We start from the raw sequence: 25,431 nt of genomic DNA, 5'->3' as shown, positions 1-25,431 counted from the left end.
CAAAGCAGAGGGCGGGAGCTGCACATAACAGTGGGGGGAGGGACAGCTGAACTGCCCGGCAGTTGATAGCCAGCTAGGCGGCTGCCACACAGGGAACTTAGGGGAGCGGGGAGCTGACAGTGGGGCTGCCAGTCCGCCCTCATTCCCCACCAGCTAGCTCCAGTGGGCTGCTCTTTCTGCAAGCAGTGGACAAAGCAGGAGGCTGCCAAACAACATTATAAGGGAGCATTGCGCAACTTTAAACGGGCATGTTCTCTAATTGATCAGGAACATAACAACGAAACAACATTAACCGGGATGACTTTAAGTGAGGAGTTACTGTAATTCCTGCATCAGACTCATGACTTCTAATTGTGCTAGAGCATATCTGTTTAGGACATCAAGTCTTGATTTAAATCCATCAAGTGATATAAAATGCAGCAGATGCCTGTATGAGTTGTTCAAATGGTTAATTACCTACACTGTTAAAATAATTTGCCTTATTTCTAGTCTGAATTTGTCTAGCTTCAGCTTCCAGCATTTAGATCTCATTATGCCTTTTCCTGCTAGATTAAAGACCCCTCTATTATCAGAAATATTCTCCCCACGTAGCTACTTATAGGTCATGATTAAGTCAGCTCAGGGGTAAGCAACCTATGGCACGTGCGCCAAAGGCGGCACGCGAGCTGATTTTCAGTGGCACTCACACTGCCCAGGTCCTGGCCACCAGTGTGGGGGGGCTCTGCATTTTAATTTAATTTTAAATGAAGCTTCTTAAACATTTTAAAAACCTTATTTACTTTACATACAACAATAGTTTAGTTATGTTTTATAGACTTATAGAAAGAGACCTTCTAAAAACGTTAAAATGTATTACTGGCCCGCGAAACGTTAAATTAGAGTGAATAAATAAAGACTCGGCACACCGCTTCTGGAAGGTTGCCGACACCTGAGTCAGTTATTAATCATTTCTAGGGTAAACTGGATGCTCACCTCACTAGCTGGGCTACAGTTTTGATGGGGCTTTGAGCAGTAGAGACACCTTTTAGTGTCTGGAGGTGGTGGATGGAAGTGGGTGGGTGTCTCAGCGGAAGCAGTAGCTCAGTCTCCTTTTCTTTCACTCCCCCATCCCCTTTTGTTTTCAGCATTTGGGGGCTGTTTTTTTCCTGCTTTTTCCTTCTTTCTACTGAGAAGTAATTCTTCTGCTCTACTCCACGCTGATTAGGCCTCAACTGAAGAATTGTGTCCGGTTCTGGGCGCCACATTTCAAGAAAGATGTGGACAAACTGGAGAAAGTCCAGAGCAGAGCAACAAAAATAATTAAAGGTCTAGAAAACATGACTTATGAGGAAGATTGAAAAAACTGGATTTGTTTAGGCTGGAAAAGAGAAGACTGAGGAGACATGATAACAGTTTTCAATTACATAAAAGGCTGTTACAAGGAGGAGGAAGAAAAATTGTCCTCCTTAACCTCTGAGGATAGGAGAAGACTCAATGGGCTTAAATTGCAGAAAGGGTGCTTTAGGTTGGATATTAGGAAAAACTTCCTAATGTGGCTAAGCACTGGAATAAATAGCCCAGGGAGGTTGTGGAATCTCTAGATAATGCTTAGTCCTGCCATGAGTGCAAAAGACTGGACTGGATGACCTCTCAAGGTCCCTTCCAGTCTTATGATTCTATGATTCCTCATGCTCAGGGTATTTGGATCTGGGCTCTGGTATCTTTCCCACCCATTGCTGGGGCCAGGTGATTGGCTCCTGTCTGAGGGTGGAGTGTGAAGAGGATTGATACAGTTTGTTGTCTGGGTGGGGTAGCCATTCTGGATTTCCTATTTTAGGCTCACCCTTCCCACCCTTAATTTAGTTGCTGGATCTCTGGTGATTCTGTGGGCTAAGCTGATCACCAGTTTTGGGGTCTGCAAGTGTTTTTATAACATGGCAAAATTTGCAGACTACAATGCCTTGACAGCATTTTGCTGGACATCTGCTGGGAGATCTTGGGAAAGTCATTTCACCTCTCTGTGCCTCAGTTGCCAATTCTGTAAAATGGAGATAGTGTTACTGACCTCCTTTGTAAAGTGCTTTGAGACCTACTGATGAAAAATGCTGTATATGACCTAGGTATTATTTAATCTCTCACTATAAGGCAGGATAAGAACATAAGAATAGCCATACTGGGTCAGAACCGTGGTCCATCTAGGCTAGTATCCTGTTTTCTGACAGCGGCCAATGTCAGATGCTTCAAATGGAATGAAAAGAACAGGGCAGTTATCAAGTGATCCATCCCCTGTCATCCATCCCCAGCATTTGGCAGTCAGAGGGTTAGGGACACCCAGAGCATGGGATTGCATCTCTGACCATGTTGGCTAGTAGCCGTTGATGGATCTAACCTCCATGAACTTATCTAATTATTTTTTGAACTTATACTTTTGGCCTTCACAACATACCCTGGCAGTTTTATGTTTGTTTTAAACCTACTGCCTATGAATTTATTGGGTGACCCCTGGTTCTTGTGTTATGTGAAGGGATAGTAACACTTATTTATTCACGTTCTCCATACCATTCATGATTTTATAGACCTCTGTTATATCCCTCCCTACTTGTCTCTTTTCCAAGCTGAAGAGTCCCAGTGTTTTAAATCTCTCCTCATATGGGAACTGTTCCATACCCCTAATCATTTTTGTTGCCCTTCTCTATACTTTTTCCAATTCTAATATGTCATTTTTGAGATGGGGCAGCCAGAACTGCATACAGTATTCAAGGTGTGGTGTTAGGGGGCTTATTCCTTAACCCACTTACTTCCCTGGTCCTTCTCGCATGAACAGAGAGCAATAATACCCAAAGTCCAAAGATACAAACAATTCGATGTTTATTGGGGTGAACGTCCAGCAAGCATGATTCCAGTTTCCTTCCTTAGTGTCCCCCTTCCCAGCTCTGACACCACAGTCTTACCTGTGTCCCTGTTCCCATTCCTGCCCTTAGCAAAACATGATTCCAATTTCCCCACCCCCATTCCCTGTTCTCATTTCCCCCCCACACACACACACTTCCTGATTGACTGCAGACTATATAGTAAAACTGGAGTTCTGCTTATCTATACCTTAACCAATCATTTTACTGAAATTTAACTAACCAATTGTAACATATTGTAACATGATTATGTAACCAATTATATCCCACCATCTTAATTCGTTTACACCCAGCAAAATTAATTATACAGCAGACAGAAACAATCACAGAACCAGACAGAGATTATACAGACAAACAATAGGGAAATGGGGACTACAATGATAGACCAACACAGAAATGAGGATTTCACATCCCAGCTATTGGTAAGTGAGTTCTTGCCAGATAGGATGCTATCAAACTAAGTTTCCTTTTACATCTTCTAGGCTCTTCCCTTTCTCTGGAGGTGATAGGCATTATCAGGACAGGATTGTATTCCTAACAGCCCAGTAGCACCTTATTTCAGTGTGACTAGTTTGGAATGTGAGGATGTGACCATTCGCTTGTGGCTGCCTCTGATCTATATCCTAACATGTGGGTGTATCATAGATTTATATAGTGGCATTATGGTATTTACTGTCCTTATTATCTATCTCTTTCCTAATGGTTCCTGAATTCTGTTAGCTTTTTTGAATGCCGCTGCATATCGAGCTGATATTTTCAGAGAACTATCCACAATGACTCCAAGATCTTGTTCTTGAGTGGTGATAGTTAAGTTAGACCCCATCATTTTGTATGTGTAGTTGAGATTGTTTTCCAATGTGCATTACTTTGCGTTTATCAACATTGAATTTCATCTGCCATTTTGTTCCCAAGTCACCCAGTTTTGTGAGATTTCTTTGTAACTCTTTACACTCAGCTTTGGACTTAACTATCTCGAGTCATTTTGTATTGTCTGCAAACTTTGCCACCTTACTGTTTACCTCTTTTTCCCAGGTCATTTATGAATATGTTGGACAGCACTGGTCCCGATACAGAACTTGTGGGACCCCACTATTTACATCTCTCTATTCTGAAAACTGACCATTTATTCCTAGTCTTTGTTTTCTATCTTTTAACCATGATCCATGAGAGGACTTTCCCTCTTATCCCATTACTGCTTACTTTTTGCTTAAGAGCCTTTGGTGATGGACCTTGTCAAAGATTTTCTGAATGTGCAAATACACTATATCCACTGTATTACGCTTGTCCACATGTTTGTTGACCCCCTCAAAGAATTGTAATAGATTGGTGAGGCATGATTTCCCCTTACAAAAGCCGTGTTGACTCTTCCCCAGCAGATTGTGTTCATCTCTGTGTCCGATAATGCTGTTCTTTGCTATAGCTTCAACCAATTTGCTGGTACAGAAGTTGGGCTTATTGGCATATAATTGTCAGCATTGCCTCTGGAACCTTTTTTAAAAATCTGTGTTATATTAACTGTCTGCCAGTCATCTGGTACAGAGGCTGATTAAAGTGATAGGTTACATATCAGTTAGTAATTCTGCAGTTTCATATCTGAATTCCTTCAGAACTCTTGGGTGAATACCATCTGGTTCTGGTGACTTATTACTGTGTAATTTATCAATTTGTTCTAAAACCACTTCTATTGACACCTGAAACTGGGACAGTTCCTCAGAATTGTTACCTGAAAAGAATGGCTCAGATGTGAGAATCTCTCTCACATCCTCTGCAATGAAAACCAATGCAAAAAATGTGTTTAGCTTCCCCACTACAGAAAGGATATGGACAAATTGTAGAGAGTCCAGCAGAGGACAATGAAAATGATTAGTGGGCTAGGGCACATGACTTATGAGGAGAGGCTGAGGGAACTGGGCTTATTTAGTCTGCAGAAGAGAAGAGTGTGTGTGCTGGGGGATTTGATAGCAGCCTTCAACTACCTGAAGGGGGTTCCAAAGAGGATGGAGCTCGGCTGTTCTCAGTGGCAGATGACAAGGATCGATGATCTCAAGTTGCAGTGGGGGAGGTCTAGGTTGGATATTAGGAAAAACTATTTCACTAGGAGGGTGGTGAAGCACTGGAATGGGTTACCTAGGGAGGTGGTGGACTCTCTGAGGTTTTAAGGCCCTGCTTGATAAAGCCCTGGCTGGGATGAATTAGTTGTGGTTGGTCCTGTTTTAAGCAGGGGGTTAAACTCCTGAGGTCTCTTCCAACCATAATCTTCTATGATTCTCTGCAATAGCCTTGTCTTCCTTGAGTGCTACTTTAGCATTTCAATCATCTGGTGGTCACAATGATTATTTGGCAGGGTTTCTGCTTTGGATATACTTAAAAAAAAATTGCTGTTAGTTTTTGTGTCTTTTGCTAGTTGCTCTTCAAAATCTTTTTTGACCTATCTAATTATACTTCAAGTGGTTGCAGATGTATATTCCACTCAGGTGTGTGAGCGCCTAGCACACAGAAGCTGGAGAGCTTTGCTTAGCAGTACCCGTTGTGATGGCACAAACACCCTTTGGCCCTTGTAGCTTCTCTAATGGCTATTTAAGGATGCCACCCCCTCCCCCCCTCGATCCTCCCCCTACCTCCAGCTCCTTCTCAGTGCCTTCGGCTTGAGTTGGAGCATCCTGTATGGTATTTACCTCATGCTTTTTGTTGTTAACTTGGAGAGATTTCTTTCAGTATTTTGTTATGTTAGTAATTATAGTTAATAGAACCCTTAGTATTAGATTAATTAGTTTGTTTTTTGCCTGGTGTAATGCCTTCCCTGCATTTTAAGCACTGTCCCTCATGTGGAATAGCCATTCCCAGTAGCAGTCCCCATACTCATTGTTTACTGTGCCATTGAGAGGGACATATTAAGAAGTGCTCCGTATGCAAATCCTTCGGAAAGAGTATTCAAGAGACTTACACCTGAAGCAGTACCTGATGGATCAACCCATGAGACCCATGTTAGTGCTGGGATCAGATTGTCCAGCCGCTCAGAGACCTTCGGTGCCATCGCGAGACTCAAAATCTTTTCTTAGGAGAATAGACCATTCTCCTTCCTCTTCTTCCCCCAAGAAAGAGGACTCATAAAACTGACCTCATTTACTCTAAGATATGGGAGATTCTTCATCCCCTTCAAAAAGGAGTGCTGGTAGGAACTGGAATTCCTCAAATACTCAGGTTAGAGCAGGGCTCTCTACCCACTCTCCAGTTCAAAGACAAAGTCATTCAGGCAGAATACCATTGACTTTGGTATCTTCTGTGGGGCAGGCATTTAATCTGGTACCAACAACATTGGTCTCTGCACCAATCATATCAACACCACTGGTTTTTGAAGCAGCGTCAGATTTACTTTGTCTCTCTTTGCCAGACTTGCCTGTGATACAGGAGCCCTCAGCTATAGTGGTGTCTTCGGAGTTCTCTGGACCATCTGGGTTGATTGCCGGCTGTTGCAGGCACTGCTTAAAAATCAGATTGTGGAGACAAGACCAGCACCAAAGGCTATTTTGTTGGTGCCGATTCCATCTTTGGCCCTGGAGACAGTGTCTGCTTCTACAGGTTGAGTACAGGCTAGAGCTACAAATGCAGTACCGACCTCTACTTCAATACCAATGTCTAGTCCTGGTGTCTGAGTGTTAGGGCTGTCTCCGTGACACTGCGGATATTGAAGGCTCCAACTGCTGTCTTTTTTGATGTGGCCAGTGTACTGGGTTTCCAATGAGTTAAGACTTGGGATGACTCTGTGATGCTAGCAGACTGGGTGCCAGCTCATGCCAAGGCCCCTAGGCCCCAACTGAACACTGATGAATACATAACTGGAAACTAGTCAGGCTCACCTGTGTATTAGTATTTTTAAAATAGGTATTAGATTTATAAAAATGTGTTTTGTGTTTATATGTTATGAAATGCTTGTAAGATGCTGCATGTATTAATCTCACTTAACTTCTGTACCCCATGCTATATAGTTACACTGAGGGCAGGTCTTCACTACAAACTTTCAATGGTGCAGCTGCACCAAGGCAACTGCACTGCTGGTGAAGATTCTCTAAACCAACGAGAGAGAGCTTGGCTTAATAATTAATTGGCTTAATCCTGTTGGCTTAATAATTCCACCTATGTGAGAGGCAGTAGCTGTATCAGCGGGAGAAGTTCTCCCACCAACATAGTGCTATATATACCAAGACTTAGGTTGGTATAACTTCATCGCTCAGGAGTGTGGATTATTCATATCCCTGATTGACATAGTTATACTGAAGTAATTCTGTAGTGTAGACCAGGGCTAAGTTTTTGCGTTGTAAACCTCTGTAACTGTGTAGCTCACCAAACAGAAAAGAAGCTTTAATTAATGTAAAGGCTGGCTTCCTACAGAAGATGCTAGGGCCTGGACACAGGAAGGCCCATTGAAACCAAATGGGCCATTGTGAAACATCAAAGAGCAAAGACTTTGTTTGCTCCTCCCACACCCATGAAGAGGAAATGTGCACAAGGACTCGTCCCATTAGCTTGAACTCTGGGGGAAGAGAATAAAAATCTCTGATCAGAAGAAACTGGATCTCTCTATGCTGCTTGAACTCTGAGGGGCAAAGATTTCTAAGCATAAACAAGGGATTTCCAACTGTTTGGCCTGGGTCATCCCCTAAAGGACTTACAGAACTTAATATATTATAGCAGCTTCTATTATTACCTTTTGGAACCTAAGGTTATAACTCCTTTGTGGGTTTATGTTTACCTGCTTTGACCTTGTAAATAACTCTCATTTATTTTTCTTCTTTAATAAATATTTAGTTAATTTATTATAGGATTGGCTAAAAGTATTGTCTTTGATATAGGATCTAAGGTACAGTTGACCTGGAGATAGATTCAAGATAGATTGGAGTACCCAAGAGGGCTATCTGTGACTCCATATTAAGGCTATTATAGTGCCTGAGAATTCACACTGGATACTTGGTAGCTGAAATCTAAGTATAGAACTCACAACCACTTTGGGGTTTGTGCTCTGCATCTTCACAGTCTGCCCTGAGGTTAGTACTCATGTTCCTGAGCCACTCCAGACATCTTAACAGGCTCCTCCAGATGTGGCTCCTCTGTTCTTATCAGATTATTTAGAGAGTTTCTCCTGCTAAAGTTCAGAGTCATCTTCCACTTCTTCTTCATCTAGACACCGAGCTCAAAAACGCTTTAGATCTTTAGGAGACCACCATTGGTACTGGGATTGGTACCATTCTCACACCAGAGATAGGGGTTTGTGGCCCGGTTCCTACAGGCAGTCGATGTCATATCCCTTTCCTCAGTGGTATTCGTGGAACCTTTGGGAGATCCCTTGATCTTCAGGGTCTTGATCCTTGGTTCACTCCAAGGTACAGTCACCAAACTTTCCTGCTCTCTTGCCGCCTGACCCAAGTAATCTAGAGACCATATGGAGGTTCAGTCTGAGCCTTTATTGCAGGAGCAAGTAGAATCATAGCAGATCCCTTTGGCCTTGATTTCGTTTTCCTCTTCATCGGACAATTCTTCTATATCAGATTCCTCTTCTCCTGTGCCTGTGAATTTTAAATAGTGTCAAGATCTCTATGGTGAATGGCTACAGCTTTGGGCAGGCAGAGTATGTTTGGGAGAATACCCATAAATCGGTAGATGTACTCCAGTCTTCAGCTCCAGGGAGGGCAGCTCTCCCTATAAATGAAGGACTTTTGGAATCTGCAAAGCCTTTGTGGCATACCCCAGCTTCCTTACTACCCATAGGGAAGCCAAATGATTTAAATTGGTGCTGAAAGACATAGTGTCTTAAAATTGAATTTAATGGGAAGACAAACTTATTCAACCTGATATTTATAAATGTGCATTGCCAATCAGCAGGTTCTATTGTCAAAATATGATTTTGTGAATTGTGAATATGACAGAATTTTCAGGTAAGCTGCCAGAATCCTCCAGGAGAGATTCAAGCTTTCATTGCAGAGGGCTGGTTAGTGGCCAGGATGTCATTACAATCAGCACTGGGTATAGCAGACACCTCCTCTAGGATTATGACCTCACCTGTAAAAATGAGAAGAGCTTTGCAGTTACAGAATTCTGGCACAGTCCCTGAGGTCCAACAAAGTATAGAGGACTTATCATTTGATGGTCAATTTTTGTTTTCAGAGAAAACTGATGAGACATTAAATTTGTTTAAAGACTCTTGAATTACTTTACATTCACCGGAAGTTTATACTCCAGTGATAAGGAGATGTCACTGTTGGGGTCAACAACAACAGCAGCAACAATAATGACTATTCGAAGAACTATTTTCAGCAGTTGGCTTATCCAGCTAGACCACAAGACTTGTCCAGGAAGAGACATTAATCTCAAAGGAAAAGGCCTAGTTCCAACCAGCCATCCCATCCGCCATCTGCTTTGGACAAACGGTCAATTTAACTCTTCTAACAAGGGTAGTATCCCAATGAGCTGGGTGCACACACAGTCAAGTGGAATACGTGTCGGCACCCTTGTCTTGAAGAACAACTGTTGCAGTACAGGTAAGTAACTGTTTTTGTTTTTGTTTTTGTTTTTTTTTATTGTTGTCATATCATTCTTTTAGCTCTTTCCTCAGTCTTTTCCAGTCAGAACTGGAAACAATATTCTCGTAATGGTCTTACTAATACTGTATCCAGAGTTAATACCATCATCCTACTCCAACTTGATATTCCTCTTCTTTTATAGGCAAGGATCAAATTAGCTCTCTTAGCTACCACATCACATTGGGAGCTCAGTTTCAGCTGGGTATCATCCATGACCCCATGTGCCTCACAGAGTCACTGCATTCCAGAATATACTCCTTCATGCTGTAAATTTGACCTACTTTCTTCGTTCCTAGATGCATGATGTTGCTTTTGGCGGTATTCAAATGCATGCAGTTTAGATGAACCCAGTTTACTAATCGATCCTGTTTGCAGTGTAGAAATGACATGTCAGTATAATTGAGAAGAATACAGCCAGGGATTGGGATGGTTGGGTCAGATGTGCCTGGGGTCTGGTACTGTACTGATCTCTGCATTGGCCTTATTGGATGCCCCCAGCATCCAGATCCACAGTTTCGCTATGCTGTATGAACAGATCGCCAGGGAGGGAACCTTCTCCTGCTGGTATTGAGACCAGTGACAGTCAGTACCAATCAGCCTATGGACTCTCAAGTTTGGGACTTGTCTTAACCTGCTCCAGAACTGCACCCAACCCTAGCACAACAGAAGCAGTCTTAGGAGCCCTCCCCTTTACACATCCTCTTCATCACCTGATAAGGAAGGCTCTGGTACTGGAGGCACGCTCCCCTGGTGCTAGATGATTTTATGGTGTACCAAGAGTTCTTCTGGAGAATGGCATTCAGGTGGAGCTAGTGGAGGAGAGTACCCACAAACAGACTGATATGCTACATCCCACGATGGCAGGAAAGGTGGCCCTGCCTATAAATGATGCTATGATGCAGTTTACTAAAACATTGTGGCGAACCCCTTCGTCCATCCCATCTGTGGCCAAACAAATGGAACATAAATACTGGGTTCTGTCCCAGGGGTTTGAGCAGTTTTATTTACGTCCTATGCCAACCTCACTAGTAGTGGCCGCAGCAAGTGAGAGGAGTTGTCAAGCCTGGGCTAAGGCTACCCCTAAGGAAAGAGATGTGAAGGTCTTTAACCATTTTGGTAAAAGTATTTGTTCTACAGCAAGTTCACTGCTCCATATTGCCAATCACCGGGCATTGGTGTGTAGATACAACTTTTCTAACTGGGAGGCAATCTCTCAATTTGCAAACAAACTGCCGGAAGGTTCTGGAGAGCAGTTTTGGTCCCTTGTTGCTGAAGGCTGCCTGGTCTCTTGATGCAGGCCTCCTTTTACACAGTGGATTCTACAGCTAAGGCTATGGCGATGGCAGCGACTATGCACCTTTACTCCTTAAAGTCTTTAGGGATTTCTGTGGAGGTGCAACAGACAATTGAGGACCTTCCCTTTGAGGAATGTGCTTTGTTCTCTTCCAAAACGGACAAGGCTTTCCATATACTAATGGACTTAAGAGCAGTTTTAAAGTCCTTTGGTCTCTACATGCTAGCTATGAAGAGGACAAAGTATCGTCCTCAATACCAGCCTTGACAGCAGCATTACCTATTCCATCAGGCTGACCAGTGTAAGAGGAAGAGATGATCTCAGAGGAGGAGACCTATGCCTTCTACTTCCTTGGTCTTTTCTTCTAGACATCCCCAGATCTTAAAACAGTCAGTTTGACTTCTAGGTCAAGGACAGCATGCTATCCATCCAGGATCTCCCTTGCCCCCATTTCTGGGACATGTTGTCTTATTTCCTACTTGTGTGGTAGTCCATCACTTCAGACAAATGGCTGCTAAGCTGGAGTTGGGATATACCCTGCATTTTCTTTCTGTCCCTCCATCGTGTCCCCCCACTACACAGTTCAGAGACCCCTCTCATGAGGTGCCCTATCTTCATTGGGGCCGTGATATTTATTCCCGATATTTTCTAATATCCAAACCTTGGGGGGTCTGAGACCCATTGTACACTTTTGGCATCCCAACAAATACATGAAGATAAAGGTCTGCATAATGTCCCTGGCTACAGCTATCTCTTCCCTAGATCCAGGAGATTGGTGTGCTGCCCTCAGTTTACAGGATTTCTGCTTCCATGTGGTGGTCCGTCCTTGCCACAGGAAGTTTCTGAGGTTCATGATAGAAGACAATCATTGTCAATTTGCTATTCTGCCCTTTGGTCCGTCATCAGCATCCAGAGTATTCACACAAGTGCATGGTAGTGGTTGCAGGCTACCTCCTCCAGAGAGATTTCCACATTTGTCCTTACCTGAACAATTAGTTGTTTCAGGCTCTCTCCAGACAACAGGTCGAAGTTGCTGTTCATTGAATTCTTTCTGTTGGGTCCTGAAATTAAACACAGTTGATGTTATTGCCTCTAAAAAGGGTCTTTCCAGATGTACCTCTGTACATCCCTCAAGGATCACTGGTGGACCACTATGAGGAATTGCTTAAGACTCATGGGCCACATGGGTGCATGTTCTCATGTGACCCTTCAGGTGAGGCTGTACCTCAGAGCATTACAGGCATGGCTCAAGTCTGCCTATTGCCCTCATATCTACCACCTGGACAAGTTAGTGTGCATCCCTGATGAGTATTCTCATCTCTGAGCTAGTTTATGAGTCAAGACCATCTCTGTCAGGATGTTCCCTTTACTCCACCTCTCCCTTTTATGACTTTGGTGAGGGATGCTTCATTATGGGATGAGGAGTTCATCTGGACGATCATCAGGCTCAAGGTGATACTCTTAGTACCTTTCTGAGACCCGAGGAAGAACTCTGTGTGGCTCAAAAGCTTGTCTCTCCAACTGAAGTTGGTCCAGTAAACGATATTACCTCACCCACCTTCTCTCTGTAGCTTTCTTAGTGGCCATCATCATTGCCCGCAGAGTGGGAAACCTGAATGCACTGCTTGAATAATAAGAATATACCAGTAGGGATATACTACCGACCACCTGACCAGGATGGTGACAGTGACTGTGAAATGCTCAGGGAGATTAGAGAGGCTATAAAAATAAAAAACTCAATAACAATGAGGGATTTCAACTATCCATTATATTTCAACTATTCCCTATATTGATGGGGTACATGTCACCTCGGGACAGGTTACAGAGATAAAGTTTCTTGACACCGTAAATGAGTGCTTCTTGGAGCAGTTAATCCTGGAACCCAGAAGAGGAGAGGCAATTCTTGATTTAGTCCTAAGTGGAGCACAGGATCTGGTCCAAGTGGTGAATATAGCTGGACTACTTCATAACAATGACCATAATGTAATTAAATTTAACATCCCTGTGGCGAGGAAAACACCACAGCAGCGCACCACAGTAGCATTTAATTTCAGAAAGGGGGACTACACAAAAATTAGGAATTTAGTTAAACAGAAATTAAAAGGTACAGTGCCAAAAATGAAATCCCTACAAGCTGCATGGAAACTTTTTAAAGACACCATAATAGAGGCTCAACTTAAATGTATACCCACAAATTAAAAAAAATAGTAAGAGAACCAAAAAAGTGCCACTGCAGCTAAACAACAAAGTAAAAGAAGCAGTGAGAGGCAAAAAGGCATCCTTTTAAAACGTGGAAGTTAAATCCGAGTGAAGAAAATAGAAAGGAGCATAAACTCTGGCAAGTGAAGTGTAAAAATATAATTAGGAAGGCCAAAAAAGACGGACAGCTGCAGCGGCACAGGAGCCAGCAAACAGAGCTGTAAACAGGGGAGTTTGAGTGGGAGTTTGCAAGGGGAGTTTGGGAAGAAGACTAAGAGAGCCAGGCAGAGGAACAGACAGGCTAGTGAAGGGAGTGTGTGGTGGTCTGGCAGTGTTGTGGTGCTCACTGGGGGTTGTTTTGCTGTGGGTGGTGGTGTTTTGGTTTGGTTTATGTTTCCCTGACTAACAGGACTAACTAGGTGAGAAGGCTATGACAGATACTGGGACTTGGTCCTGCTTCGAGCAGGGGGTTGGACTAGATGACCTTCTGGGGTCCCTTCCAACCCTGATATTCTATGATTCTATGATACAGAGGCAGCAGTGGTAGTGACCCAGGCAGTGGAAGACACGATGAAGATGACTGGATGTAGAAGCTGTGGCATGTACATAATCCTGGAGGGGTACCTGAAAAGAGTTTTGTCTGCATGAAGTGCCACCTGATAGAGCTGATGGAAGAAAAGTTCTGAGGATTGGAGATGCAAGTGGAAACTCTGGTTGAGTTTAGAAGGGGGTTCGAGCGGATGATGGAGCAAAGACATGAGGAGGCTGAAGGGAAAAGCTCACACTTGCAGATGGAAGCAGGACCAAAGACCTCTGAGGGGAGACTGCTGGGTGAGGAAAGTGGACAGTGGAAGCATGTGACTAAGAGAACCAAGCAGAGGAAAAGACTGGCTAGTGAAGGAAAAATAGAGGACTTCAGGTACCGGTTTGCGGAGTTGGAAAATGGGCACAGCAGGTGGTCACTGAAGGTGAGAGGGCAAGGAAGAAGATAAGAGCAGCTAGTCCTATAGGAAGAGGGCAAGAGTCAATGGAGATAACACTGGATGTGGGATGGGTTGCAGAGGATTTCAAGGGACAATAGGACTGCAGAGGATTGCAAGGAACGAGAGGATTTGCAGCCAGAGGAAACGGGATGGACAGGAGAATCACACCATCACCAGGAAAAGGTAGGTCTACATGATTGGGGACTCCTTACTGAGAAGAATAGACAGGCCTGTAACCAGAGCTGATCCAGAGAACAGAAGGATGTGCTGTCCACCAGGTGCTAAGATACAGGCTGTGGACCTGAGGCTGAAGAGGATCCTAACGGGAGCGGGAAAGAATCCACTGATTGTCCTTCATGTGGGAACAAATGATACAGCTAGATTCTAGCTGGAATGTTTCAAAGGAGACTATGCCAGGCTGGGGAAGACGCTTAAGGAAATTGAGGCTCAGGTGATCTTCAATGTGATTCTGCCTGTTCCTAGAGAAAGGCAACAGAGGTGTGACAAGATTATGGTGATCAACAGATGGCTCAGGCAGTGGTGCTATAAGGAGGGCTTTGGGATGTATGGCCACTGGGAAGCATTCATGGACAGAGGACTGTTCTCTTGGGATGGACTTCACCTGAGTAGGAAGGGAAATAGACTTCTAGGATGGAGGCTGGCACAACTGATTAAGAGAGCTTTAAACTAGGAATTTGGGGAAGATGGTTGGGAGATGTCCAAATAATCTGCACGCCAGATTCTAACATTGAGAGGGAAGAAAACGAAGTAAGAAAGGTTACAGCTGTGGCTAGGAGAATGGACATAAGGAGGAAGAGTAATGTAGATACCAGTCTAATAGGTGATACTGGTGGTAGAATGTCTGTGCCTAATTGGGTAAAGAACGTGAATGAAGCCAAACAGCAAAAATTAAGATGTTTGAACACTAATGCGAGGAGCCTAGGTAACAAAATGGAGGGACTAGAGCTACTGGTGCAGGAAGTGAAACCAGATATTACAGGGATAACAGAAACATGGTGGAATAGTAGTCATGACTGGAGTACAGGTATTGAAGGGTATGTGCTGTTTAGGAAAGACAGAAATGAGGGCAAAGGTGGTGGAGTATCATTGTACATCAATGATGAGGTAGACTGTAAAGAAATAAGAAGGGATGGAATGGATAAGACAGTCTGTCTGGGCAAAACTCACACTGGGGAAGAAAGCTACTAGATCGTCCCATGAGATAGTGCTTGGGGGTGTGCTGTAGACCACCGGGATCTGATTTGGATATGGATAGAGCCCTCTTTAACGTTTTTAATGAAGTAAATACTAATGGGAATTGTGTGATCATGGGAGACTTTAACTTCCCAGATATGACTGGAAGACAAGTGCTAGTAATAATAATAGGGCCCAGATTTTCCTGGATTCAATAGCTGATGGATTCCTTCACCAAGTAGTTGCTGAAACAACAAGGGGGGATGCCATTTTAGATTTGGTTTTGGTGAGTAGTGAGGACCTCATAGAAGAAATGGTTGTAGGGAGCAACCTTGGTTCGAACGATCATGAGCTAATTCAGTTCAAACTAAATGGAAGGATAAACAAAAATAGATCTGTGACTAGGGTTTTTGATTTCAAAAGGGCTAACTTTCAAAAATTAAGGAAATTAGTTTGGGAAGTGGATTGGACTGAAGAACTTGTGGATCTAAAGGTGGAGGAGGCCTAGAATTACTTCAAGTCAAAGTTGCAGAAACTATCAGAAGCCTGCATCCCAACAAAGGGGGAAAAATTCAGAGGCAGGAGTTCATAGTAACAGCCGTGTTAGTCTGTATTCGCAAAAAGAAAAGGAGTACTTGTGGCACCTTAGAGACTAACCAATTTATTTGAGCATAAGCTTTCGTGAGCTACAGCTCACTTCATCGGATGCATACTGTGGAAAGGTAGAAGATCTTTTTATATACACACAAAGCATGAAAAAATACCTCCTCCAGGAGTTGTAGACCAAACTGGATGAGCAAGCATCTCAGAGAGGTGATTAAGAAAAAGCAGAAAGCCTACAAGGAGTGGAAGATGGCAGGAATCAGCAAGGAAAGCTACCTTATTGAGGTCAGAACATGTAAGGATAAAGTGAGAAAGGCCAAAAGCCATGTAGAGTTGGACCTTGCGAAGGGAATTAAAACCAACAGTAAAAGGTTCTATAGCCATATAAATAAGAAAAAAACAAAGAAAGAAGAAGTTGGATTGCTAAACACTGAGGATGGAGTGAAGGTTAAGGATAGTCTAGGCATGGCCCAATATCTAAACAAATACTTTGCCTCAGTCTTTAATGAGGAGCTTAGGGATAATGGTAGGATGACAAATGGGAATGAGGATATGGAGGTAGATACTACCGCATCTGAGGTAGAAGCCAAACTCAAACAGCTTAATGGGACTAAATCGGGTGGCCCAGATAATCTTCATCCTAGAATATTAAAGGAACTGGCACATGAAATTGCAAGCCCATTAGCAAGAATTTTTAATAAATCTGTAAACTCAGGGGTTGTACTGTATGACTGGAGAATTGCTAACATAGTTCCTATTTTTAAGAAAGGAAAAAAAAACTGATCCAGGTAACTACAGGCCTGTTAGTTTGACATCTGTAGTATGCAAGGTCTTGGAAAAAATTTTGAAGGAGAAAGGAGTTAAGGACATTGAGGTCAATGGCAATTGGGACAAAATACAACATGGTTTTACAAAAGGTAGATCGTGCCAAACCAACCTGATCTCCTTCTTTGAGAAGGTAACAGATTTTTTAGACAAAGAAAACACAGTGTATCTAATTTACCTCGATTTCAGTAAGGCATTTGATACGGTTCCACATGGGCAATTATTAGCTAAATTGGAAAAGATGGGGATCAATATGAAAATTGAAAGGTGGATAAGGAACTGGTTAAAGGGGAGACTACAACGGTTCAGACTGAAAGATGAACTGTCAGGCTGGAAGGAGGTTATGAGTGGAGTTCCTCAGGGATCGGTTTGGGGACCAATCTTATTTAACCTTTTTATTCCTGACCTTGGCACAAAAAGTGGAAATGTGCTAATAAAGTTTGCGGATGACACAAAGCTGGGAGGTATTGCCAATTTAGAGAAGGACCGGGATATCATACAGGAATATCTGGATTACTTTGTAAACTGGAGTAATAGTAGGGTGACCAGATGAAACGGACAAAATATCGGGACACATGGGGGAAAAAATAGCCGAAGTGGAGTTGCCAAAGCAAAATAAAAAAAAAAAAGCAGCCAGACCGGCCAAAGCCACAATATCGGGACAAATGGCATCCCAACCGTGCATCAGTCGGGACGTGGGACAAAGAACTAAAAATCGGGAGAGTCCCGATTTTATCGGGATGTCTGGTCACCCTAATTAATAGTAATAGGATGAAATTTAATAGTGAAAAGTGCAAGGTCAAGTATTTAGGGATTAATAACAAGAATTTTTGTTATAAACTGGGGACGCATCACTTGGAAGTAACAGAGGAAGAGAAGGAACTCAGAGTATTGGTTGATCAGAGGATGACTATGAGCTGCCAAAGTGATATGGCCGTGAAAAAAGCTAATGTGGTCTTGGGATGCATCAGGCAAGGTATTTCCAATAGAGATATGGAGGTGTTAGTACCGTTATACAAGGCACTGGTGAGACCTCATCTGGAATATTGTGTGCAGTTCTGGTCTCCCATGTTTAAGAAAGATGAATTCAAACTGGAACAGGTACAGAGAAGGGCTACTAGGATGATCCGAGGAATGAAAAACCTGTCTTATGAAAGGTGACTCAAAGAGCTTGGCTTGTTTAGCCTAACCAAAAGAAGGCTGAGAGGAGATATGCTTGCTCTCTATAAATATATCAGAGGGATAAATACCATGAAGGGAGAAGAATTATTTAAGCGCAGTACCAATGTGGACACAAGAACAAATGGATATAAACTGGCCATCAGGAAATTTAGACTTGAAATTAGATGAAGGTTTGTAACCATCAGAGGAGTGAAGTTCTGGAACAGCCTTCCAAGGGAAGCAGTGGGGGCAAAAGACCTATCTGGCTTCAAGACTAAGCTTGATAAATTTATGGAAGGGATGATATGACGGGATAGCCTAATTTTGGCAATTAATTTATCTTCAGCTATCCATGGTAGATATGCCTAATGGCCTGTGATGGGATGTTAGATGGGGTGGAATCTGAGTTACTACAGAGAATTCTTTCCTGGGTGTCTGGCTGGTGAGTCTTGCCCACATGCTCAGGGTTTAGCTGATCGCCATATTTGGGGTTGGGAAGGAATATTCCTCCAGGGCAGATTGGCAGAGACCCTGAGGGTTTTTCGCCTTCCTCTGCAGCGCGGGGCACAAGTCACTTGCTAGAGGAGTCTCTGCACCTTGAAGTCTTTAAACCATGATTTGAGGACATCAGCAGCTCAGACATAGGTTAGGGGTTTGTTACAGGAGTGGGTTGGTGAGATTCTGTGGCCTGCGTTGTGCAGGAGGTCAGACTAGACGATCATAATGGTCCCTTCTGACATTAAAGTCTATGATTCTATGAAAAGAATTTGAAGATCAGCTAGCCAAAAATGCAAAAAGTAATAGCAAAAAAAATTTTAAGTGCATCAGAAGCAGGAAACCTGCTAAACAACCAGTGGGGCCACTGGATGATCAAGATGGTAAAGGAGCACTCAACAACGATAAGGTCATTGCAGAGAAACTAAATGAATTCATTGCATTGGTCTTCACAGCTGAGGATGTGAGGAAAATTCCCAAACCTGAGCCATTCATCTGAGTGATGAATTTGAGGAACTGTCCGAGATTGAGCTGTCATTAGAGGAGGTTTTGGAAGAAACTGTTAAATTAAACAGCAATAAGTCACCAGGACCAGATGGTATTCACCGAAGAGTTCTGAAGGAACTCAAATGTGAAATTGCGGAACTACTAACTGTAGTCTGTAACTTATCCTTTAAATCAGCTTTTGTACCAAATGACTGAGGGATAGCTAATGTGGCACCAATTTTTAAAAGGGCTCCAGAGGTGATGCCAACAATTACAGGCCAGTAAGCCTGACTTCAGTACCGGGCAAAACTGGTTGAAACTAAAGGGTAGAATTGTCAGACACATAGATTAACACAATTTGTTGGGGGAAGAGTCAACAGGGTTTTTGTAAAGGGAAATCATACTTCACCACTGTTCTAGAATTCTTTGAGGGGGTCAACAAGCGTGTGGACAAGGGGGATCCAGTGGATATAGTGTACTTAGATTTTCAAAAAGCCTCTGATAAGATCCTTCGTCAAAGGTTCTTAAGCAATGTAAGCTGTCATGGGATAAGAGGGAAGGTCCTCTCATGGATTGGTAACTGGTTAAAAGATAGGAAAGAAAGGGTAGGAATCAATGGTCAGCTTTCAGAATGGAGAGAGGTAAATAGTGGTGTCCCCCAGGGGTCTTTACCGAGTCCAGTATTATTTCAACATATTCATAAACAATCTGGAAAAAGGGGTGAACGGGGAGGTGGCAAAGTTTGCAGACAATGCAGAATTACTCAGGATAGTTAAGTCCAAAGCAGACTGTGAAGAGCTTCAAAGGGATCTCACAAAAATGGGTGACTGGACAGCAAAATGACAGATGAAATTCAATGTCGATAAACGCAAAGTAGTGCAGATTGGAAAACATAGTCCCAACAATACATATAAAATGAGGGGTCTAAATTCACAGTTACCATTCAAGAGAGAGATCTTGGAGTCATTGTGGATAGTTCTCTGAAACCATCCACTCAATGTGCAGCAGCCGTCAAAAAAGCAAACGGAATGTTGGGAATAATTAAAAATGGATAGATAATAAGTCAGTAAATACCATAATGCCTCTGTATAAATCCATGGTACACCCATATCTTGAATATTGCGTGCAGAGGTGGTCGCCCCATCTCAAAAAAGATATATTGGAATTGGAAAAGATTCAGAAAAGGGCAACAAAAATGATTAGGGGTATGGAACAGCTTCCGTATGAGGAGAGATTAATAAGATTGGGACTTTTTAGGTCGGAAAAGAGACAACTAAGGATGGATATGATAGAAGTCTATTAAATAATGACTAGTGTGGAGAAAATAAATAAAGTGTTTTTTACTCCTTCTCATAATGCAAGAATTAGCGGTCACCAATGAAATTAATAGGCAGCAGGTTTAAAACAAACAAAAGGAAGTATTTCTTTACACAATGCACAGTCAACCTGTGGAACTCTTTGCCAGAGGATGTTGTGAAGCCCAAGGCTATAGCAAGGTTCAAAAAAGAACTAGATAAATTCATGGAGGATAGGTCCATCAATGGCTATTAGCCAGGATGGACAGGGATGGTGTCCCTAGCCTCTGTTTGCCAGAAACTGGGAATAGGTGATAGGGGGTGGATCACATGATGATTACCTGTTCTGTTCATTCCTTCTGGGGCACCTGGCATTGGCCACTGTTGGAAGGCAGGATACTGGGCTAGATGGACCTCTGGTCTGAACCATTATGGTCGTTCTTATGTTGTTATGGTTTCTGATCTGCCATGCACCATTTTCCATAAGCATAAGAGTGCTGCAGCTGGAGACTGTCTAAATGGATCACCAGCTGTAGCAGTCTTATGCTTCCAAAGGGATAGTGCTCCCTGGCAGGCTGACTGCACACTCAACCAGAGCCCATTCAGCCTCAACAGCATTTGTGGCACACATCCCTATTGTGGACATGTGCAAGGCAACTATGTGGTCTTTAGTTTGTACATTCACCAGACATTATGCACTGACTGCTGCATCAAGGGAGGATGCAAATGAAGGTCCTACAGTCCCTTTTTCTAATGAGAATCCAAGCCCCACGGTCTGGGATAAGAGCTTGGGGGTCACCTACAGTGTAATGGACATATTCAAGCACTTGAAGAAGAAACGGTTACTCAGCGTCTCATAACTGTTGTTCTGTGAGATGTGTTGCATATGTCCACTATATCACCTGGCCTCTTCCCCCAGTGCATCGGAGACTACCCTTAGTTTCTGGTGTGAAGGAACTGAAGGAGAGGCGAAGCAGCTCCTCCCTTTTTTCCCTTGGTTTGGAGCATGAGGATCTCAAGTGTGGGCAAGGCCGTTAGGGGTACTGCTAGGGTAGTGTTTTTCAAACCAGGGGTTACGACCCAAAAGGGGGTCGCAAGGCTATTCTAGGGGCGGTCACTGTATTGCCATCCTTAATTCCGGGTTCGTTTTAGAGCTGGCAGCCCGAGAGTGGTGGCTGCTGGTCAGGTGCCTGCCTCTGAGGGCAGTGCCGCCGTCAGCAGCAGTCCGCAGAAGTAAGGATGGCATGGTGTGTGTGTGTGTGTGTGGAGGGGTCATTGCAGCTTGAAATATTTTCAAAGGGGGGCCCATCAAAAAAAGTTAAAGAACCCTGGCGCTGGGGAAAACACTCTAGCACTGGTGCACGGGACAGGCAGGCACATACAGTTGCAAAGGACATATGCAACACATCTCAATGAACTACAGTTATGAGAAGGTAACTTGTTTTTTCCAATGAAAACTTTTTCATTTTTTTTATCAGCTTTACTTGGTAACATTTAAGATTATTAAAGCTGGTTCTTAGACACTAAGTCAGTGCTTGGGTTGCAAACACTGCAGAAGAGTGTTTTAAAAAAATTCCACTGTAATGTTTTAATGAATGATGGAAGCATTTCTGATAGTTTTAGGTTTTTATAAAAGGCTGATAGTATGCAGTCTAAATGTTGGACCAAGTTTATAACCTCACTACATCCCTTTAATCCATTCCACCATCCCTCTTATTGATCCAGCCTGTCATCTTTAACTGGTCTCCTCCCTTGCCAGACATATTCAGGCTGTGTCCAATTCCTGCAGCTCGTTCCTCCATAACATTTTGAAGATTCATCCTTTCATTGCTGTAGAGACAGCCAAAACTTTCATCCAGGCTGTCATCATCCTCCCATCTTGATTACTGTAACCACATCCTCTCTGGCCTCCCAAACACCATGTCCCTTGAATCCATTAACACAGTTGCTAAGGATGTAATTCTTGTCTATCACTTAGAGCATATTAGGCATCTCTTTGAATCCTTCCAATAACTCCTTCTGTTTCACTGTATCAAGTTTAGCTTCTTGTCTTCACCTTGTAAGACTCTTCACACAACTTTGCTCCTCAGGGTAAGATTAAAGCAATTCAGAGTGCTAGTCAACCACAGCATGGGGCTCCTGTGGCCCAGCCTTCTCACTTTCATTGGTGGTTGTTGGAGAGGCTCCTTACCGTTCCAGAGAGACAGTGGCATGAGCATTCCCTTCTCCCAGGAAGACAAGCAGTACCTCCCCTCATTGGGAGTAGCTGAAAGATGGGAGTGGCAGCAGGTGGCCCACATCGCTCTTCTCCTCTGACCACAGTGAAAGTGATGATGTTGGGTTTCCTCGCAGCTTTTTTGCTTTTGTTACAGCCTCATTGAGATGCATGGGGCAGTTCACACATTTCTTTACAACCATTATGGCTAGAATCTTCATTTTTTAGTTGAAAGCTGAGATTCTGATGTAATCACATGGCTCCATGAATGGAGACCCTAGTTATACATGCCTGACTTTATCTGAATACCCCTCCCTACTTGTATTTTCTTGCATTTTATTCTGTCACTTCCAACTTTACCTTCTCAATCAAAGATTCCAGCCTCCTCTGCCTACCTGTCAGCTGCACTGTCGTGCATCTCCATGTGTTCTTTCATGTGTCTCTGACGCATGGAACATGTTCCCTGAACTAATCCATAAAACCCTCTCGTCAAGACCCAGCTGTATTGCAGTGCCCTTATGAAATAAGCCAATGAATGACAGCTGGGTAGAGGGACATTTGGGAATATGTCTATTTATAATTGCAAGGGGGGAAAAGTGTATACTGTATACAAATTATACACACAAACATACACACACAATTGTGTCCTCTTCCATTCTCTTTATGTTGCTTCTCTTTGGTCAGAGATTGTGTGTTTGAATAAAATGTTTGAATAAATGTTGAATAAAAAAGTATGTTATGAGGAGACAAGAGTGTGTATGGCTTTTGTGACAAATCTTTAGTCATCTGAAAAGCAATCTTTCACAGCTGTTATATTTCATGAGTAGGAGACCTCTCTACAGTTCTGTTTGTCACTTTAGATGCTGTTTTCTAATGAAAATATTGTAAAGCTTCACAAGTTTGTGTTTTCAGTATTTGCTGCTTTGTCGAACTACAACTATAACTGCTGTGAGAGGAACAGAGGGATTGCCAAATATTTAAAGAGCTAGCACTCTTATGTCAGTGATCAGGGAAAAAAAACGTTCCTTTGTTACTCACACTTGAAGTCTTTTATTCAAATAGCTGTCAACTACAAAGTTTTTGTCAGCTCTTGTAAAATACAGTTTTCCAATCTCTCCAGTTTTCAACAGAACTTTAATATATCTGCAATAATTTAGGATTGATGTGATTAGTTTAACTAAATTAGTCTGTGCTAATATATACATCAATACATTTAAATATGGTTTTTAAATGTGCATGTAAGTTCACATGGCATTTAAAAAGTCAAATACAGGAATCTTTTATTGTGTTGTCACCTGATGTTTCCACTCATAGGTGTGCAGAATTATTAATTATGTATCAGGCTGATGTTAACCATGCTGCTGAAAGAGGACAGACACCTTTGTACCTAGCCTGTGGAAATGGAAATAATGAATGTATCAAACTTTTGCTGGAAGCTGGAGCACATCGAAGTGTAAAAACCAGTGTAAGTTAAAAAAATTTCTAAAATCACAGTGTGAAGTGAACAGCTGCAAAAATCAGAATTCCTTGCACTGTCATTTTTAACTCTTTAATGATGTAATACTCAGTGTGTTTTGGAATTAGTAAAAAGCTTTGATTTAATATTGCTTTGTCTCATTGTAAAATGTTTTCTATTTGTTTAGGTTGCATAGTTTCCCTAAAACCTTATAAATCACTTCGCTTTCCTCTCGATTTTACCAGCCTCAGTTTCAAAATGCAAGATCTTGTATACCATGTTCCTGTGTAGGACAGCAGAGGTAGAATTGATCTGCTTCACTGTCAACTCTCATGGTATGCAGTGTTGTTGTTGCCTTACTGTTCCTGGTAGCAGTCATGAATGAGGTGGGGATAAGTGGTAGCCCATGATACCTCTATAGCTCTGGGGCAACTTGTCTAATTACAGATCAATGTTATCCTTGAAGAAAACGTTCTTCACAAATATTGTGAAAGAAATTCTTAGACATTTGTCACAAAGGGAGAGTGAGGAGGACAAAAAAAGTATCTGTGCTCTGTGGATTGGATGAGAGTAGGTGAGAGTCTTCAAATTTGAAGGTTAGGCATTCCCTTATTCACGTACTTCAGGGCTATTGCTTAAAAACTTGACATGTACACACAATATTGAGACTTTTTATCACTTAATGTTGTGAGATTTAGACTCTCCAGAAATATTGTATGAAAGATATTTTGTATGTGTTGTAGCCTTTTAAACACATACTTCATGTTAATTAGGTTGAAAGGGGCTGATTTTTTTGTGGAAAGTAACCTGAATTCATTTTGAAATTAGAGGAAAAGAGGATATAGAAAACATTATTGAAAAGTTCTTGTCTGGTTAAGAAGTTGACTTTTTATACCAAGTGGTTACAGAAATTGCTATTTACTAATTGCTTCTTTGTTGTAATATTAAGCCACACCCTATGGAAGGTGGTGCTACAGAAGTGCATCACCATGAGGAGAAGACCGAGAGTGGTACAATGCATAAAATTTTCAAAAGCACTTAAGTCCCATTGAAATTCAGTCAATGGGACTTAAATGCTTTTGTTACTGAGACACTTACACATTTTTTCCAAGTAGCTCCAGAGTGCTCCCCACTGCCACAGAAGTCTTGCCACTGCACTACCTTTGGAGAAGGCACGGCGTGCTTTTCCCCCACATGGGAACAGACTCCCTATCTGGTGTCAGGAGGCCAGGTCCATGAATCCATCCTTTCCTACCAATTTTGAGGAAGATACCATAGTCAGAGGAAGAATCATGAATCGTGGCTAGTCTACGCTGGCAACGTGCCTTGTGTGGTTGTGGCACAGCACTGGGAGGGAGCTCTCCCAGAGCTCTAAAAAAACCACCCCAATGAGGGGTGTGGCTCCCATCGCTGAGGCACTGTTTACACTGGTGCTTTACGGCGCTGAAAGTTGCTGTGCTCAGTGCGTGTTTTTTCACACCCCTGAGACAGAAAGTTGCAGCACTCTTAATTGCCAGTGTAGACAAACTGTGGGCTTGTCTACATTACCCACTGGATCGACGGGCAGTGATCAGTCCGGGGGGGCGGGGGATTAATCTAGATGCGATAAATGAACTGCCGAGGGCTCTCCCATTGACTCCGGTACTCCACCAGAGCGAGAGGCACAGGCGGAGTCGACGGGGGAGTGTCAGCTGTCGACTTATCGCAGTGAAGACACCTCAGTAAGTAGATCTAAGTATGTTGACTTCAGCTACATTATTCA

At 42.7% G+C, this 25,431-nt stretch overlaps 1 protein-coding gene across 1 annotated transcript in view; it reads left to right on the top strand.

The window, feature by feature from the left end:
- The window catches only part of CTTNBP2 (cortactin binding protein 2), a 187,581-nt gene that overhangs the window by 94,548 nt on the left and 67,602 nt on the right, over nucleotides 1-25,431 (top strand). Inside the window, 1 exon segment of the mRNA XM_084617298.1 lies at nucleotides 23,528-23,678. Coding sequence (XP_084473424.1) covers nucleotides 23,528-23,678 — 151 coding nt within the window.

This window comes from Lepidochelys olivacea (assembly GCF_965140295.1).
Source record: "Lepidochelys olivacea isolate rLepOli2 genome assembly, chromosome: 1".
Classification (NCBI taxonomy): Eukaryota; Metazoa; Chordata; order Testudines; family Cheloniidae; genus Lepidochelys; species Lepidochelys olivacea.
The sequence above is the reverse complement of the archived record's forward strand: the minus strand, read 5'-3'. Positions and strand labels throughout refer to the sequence as shown.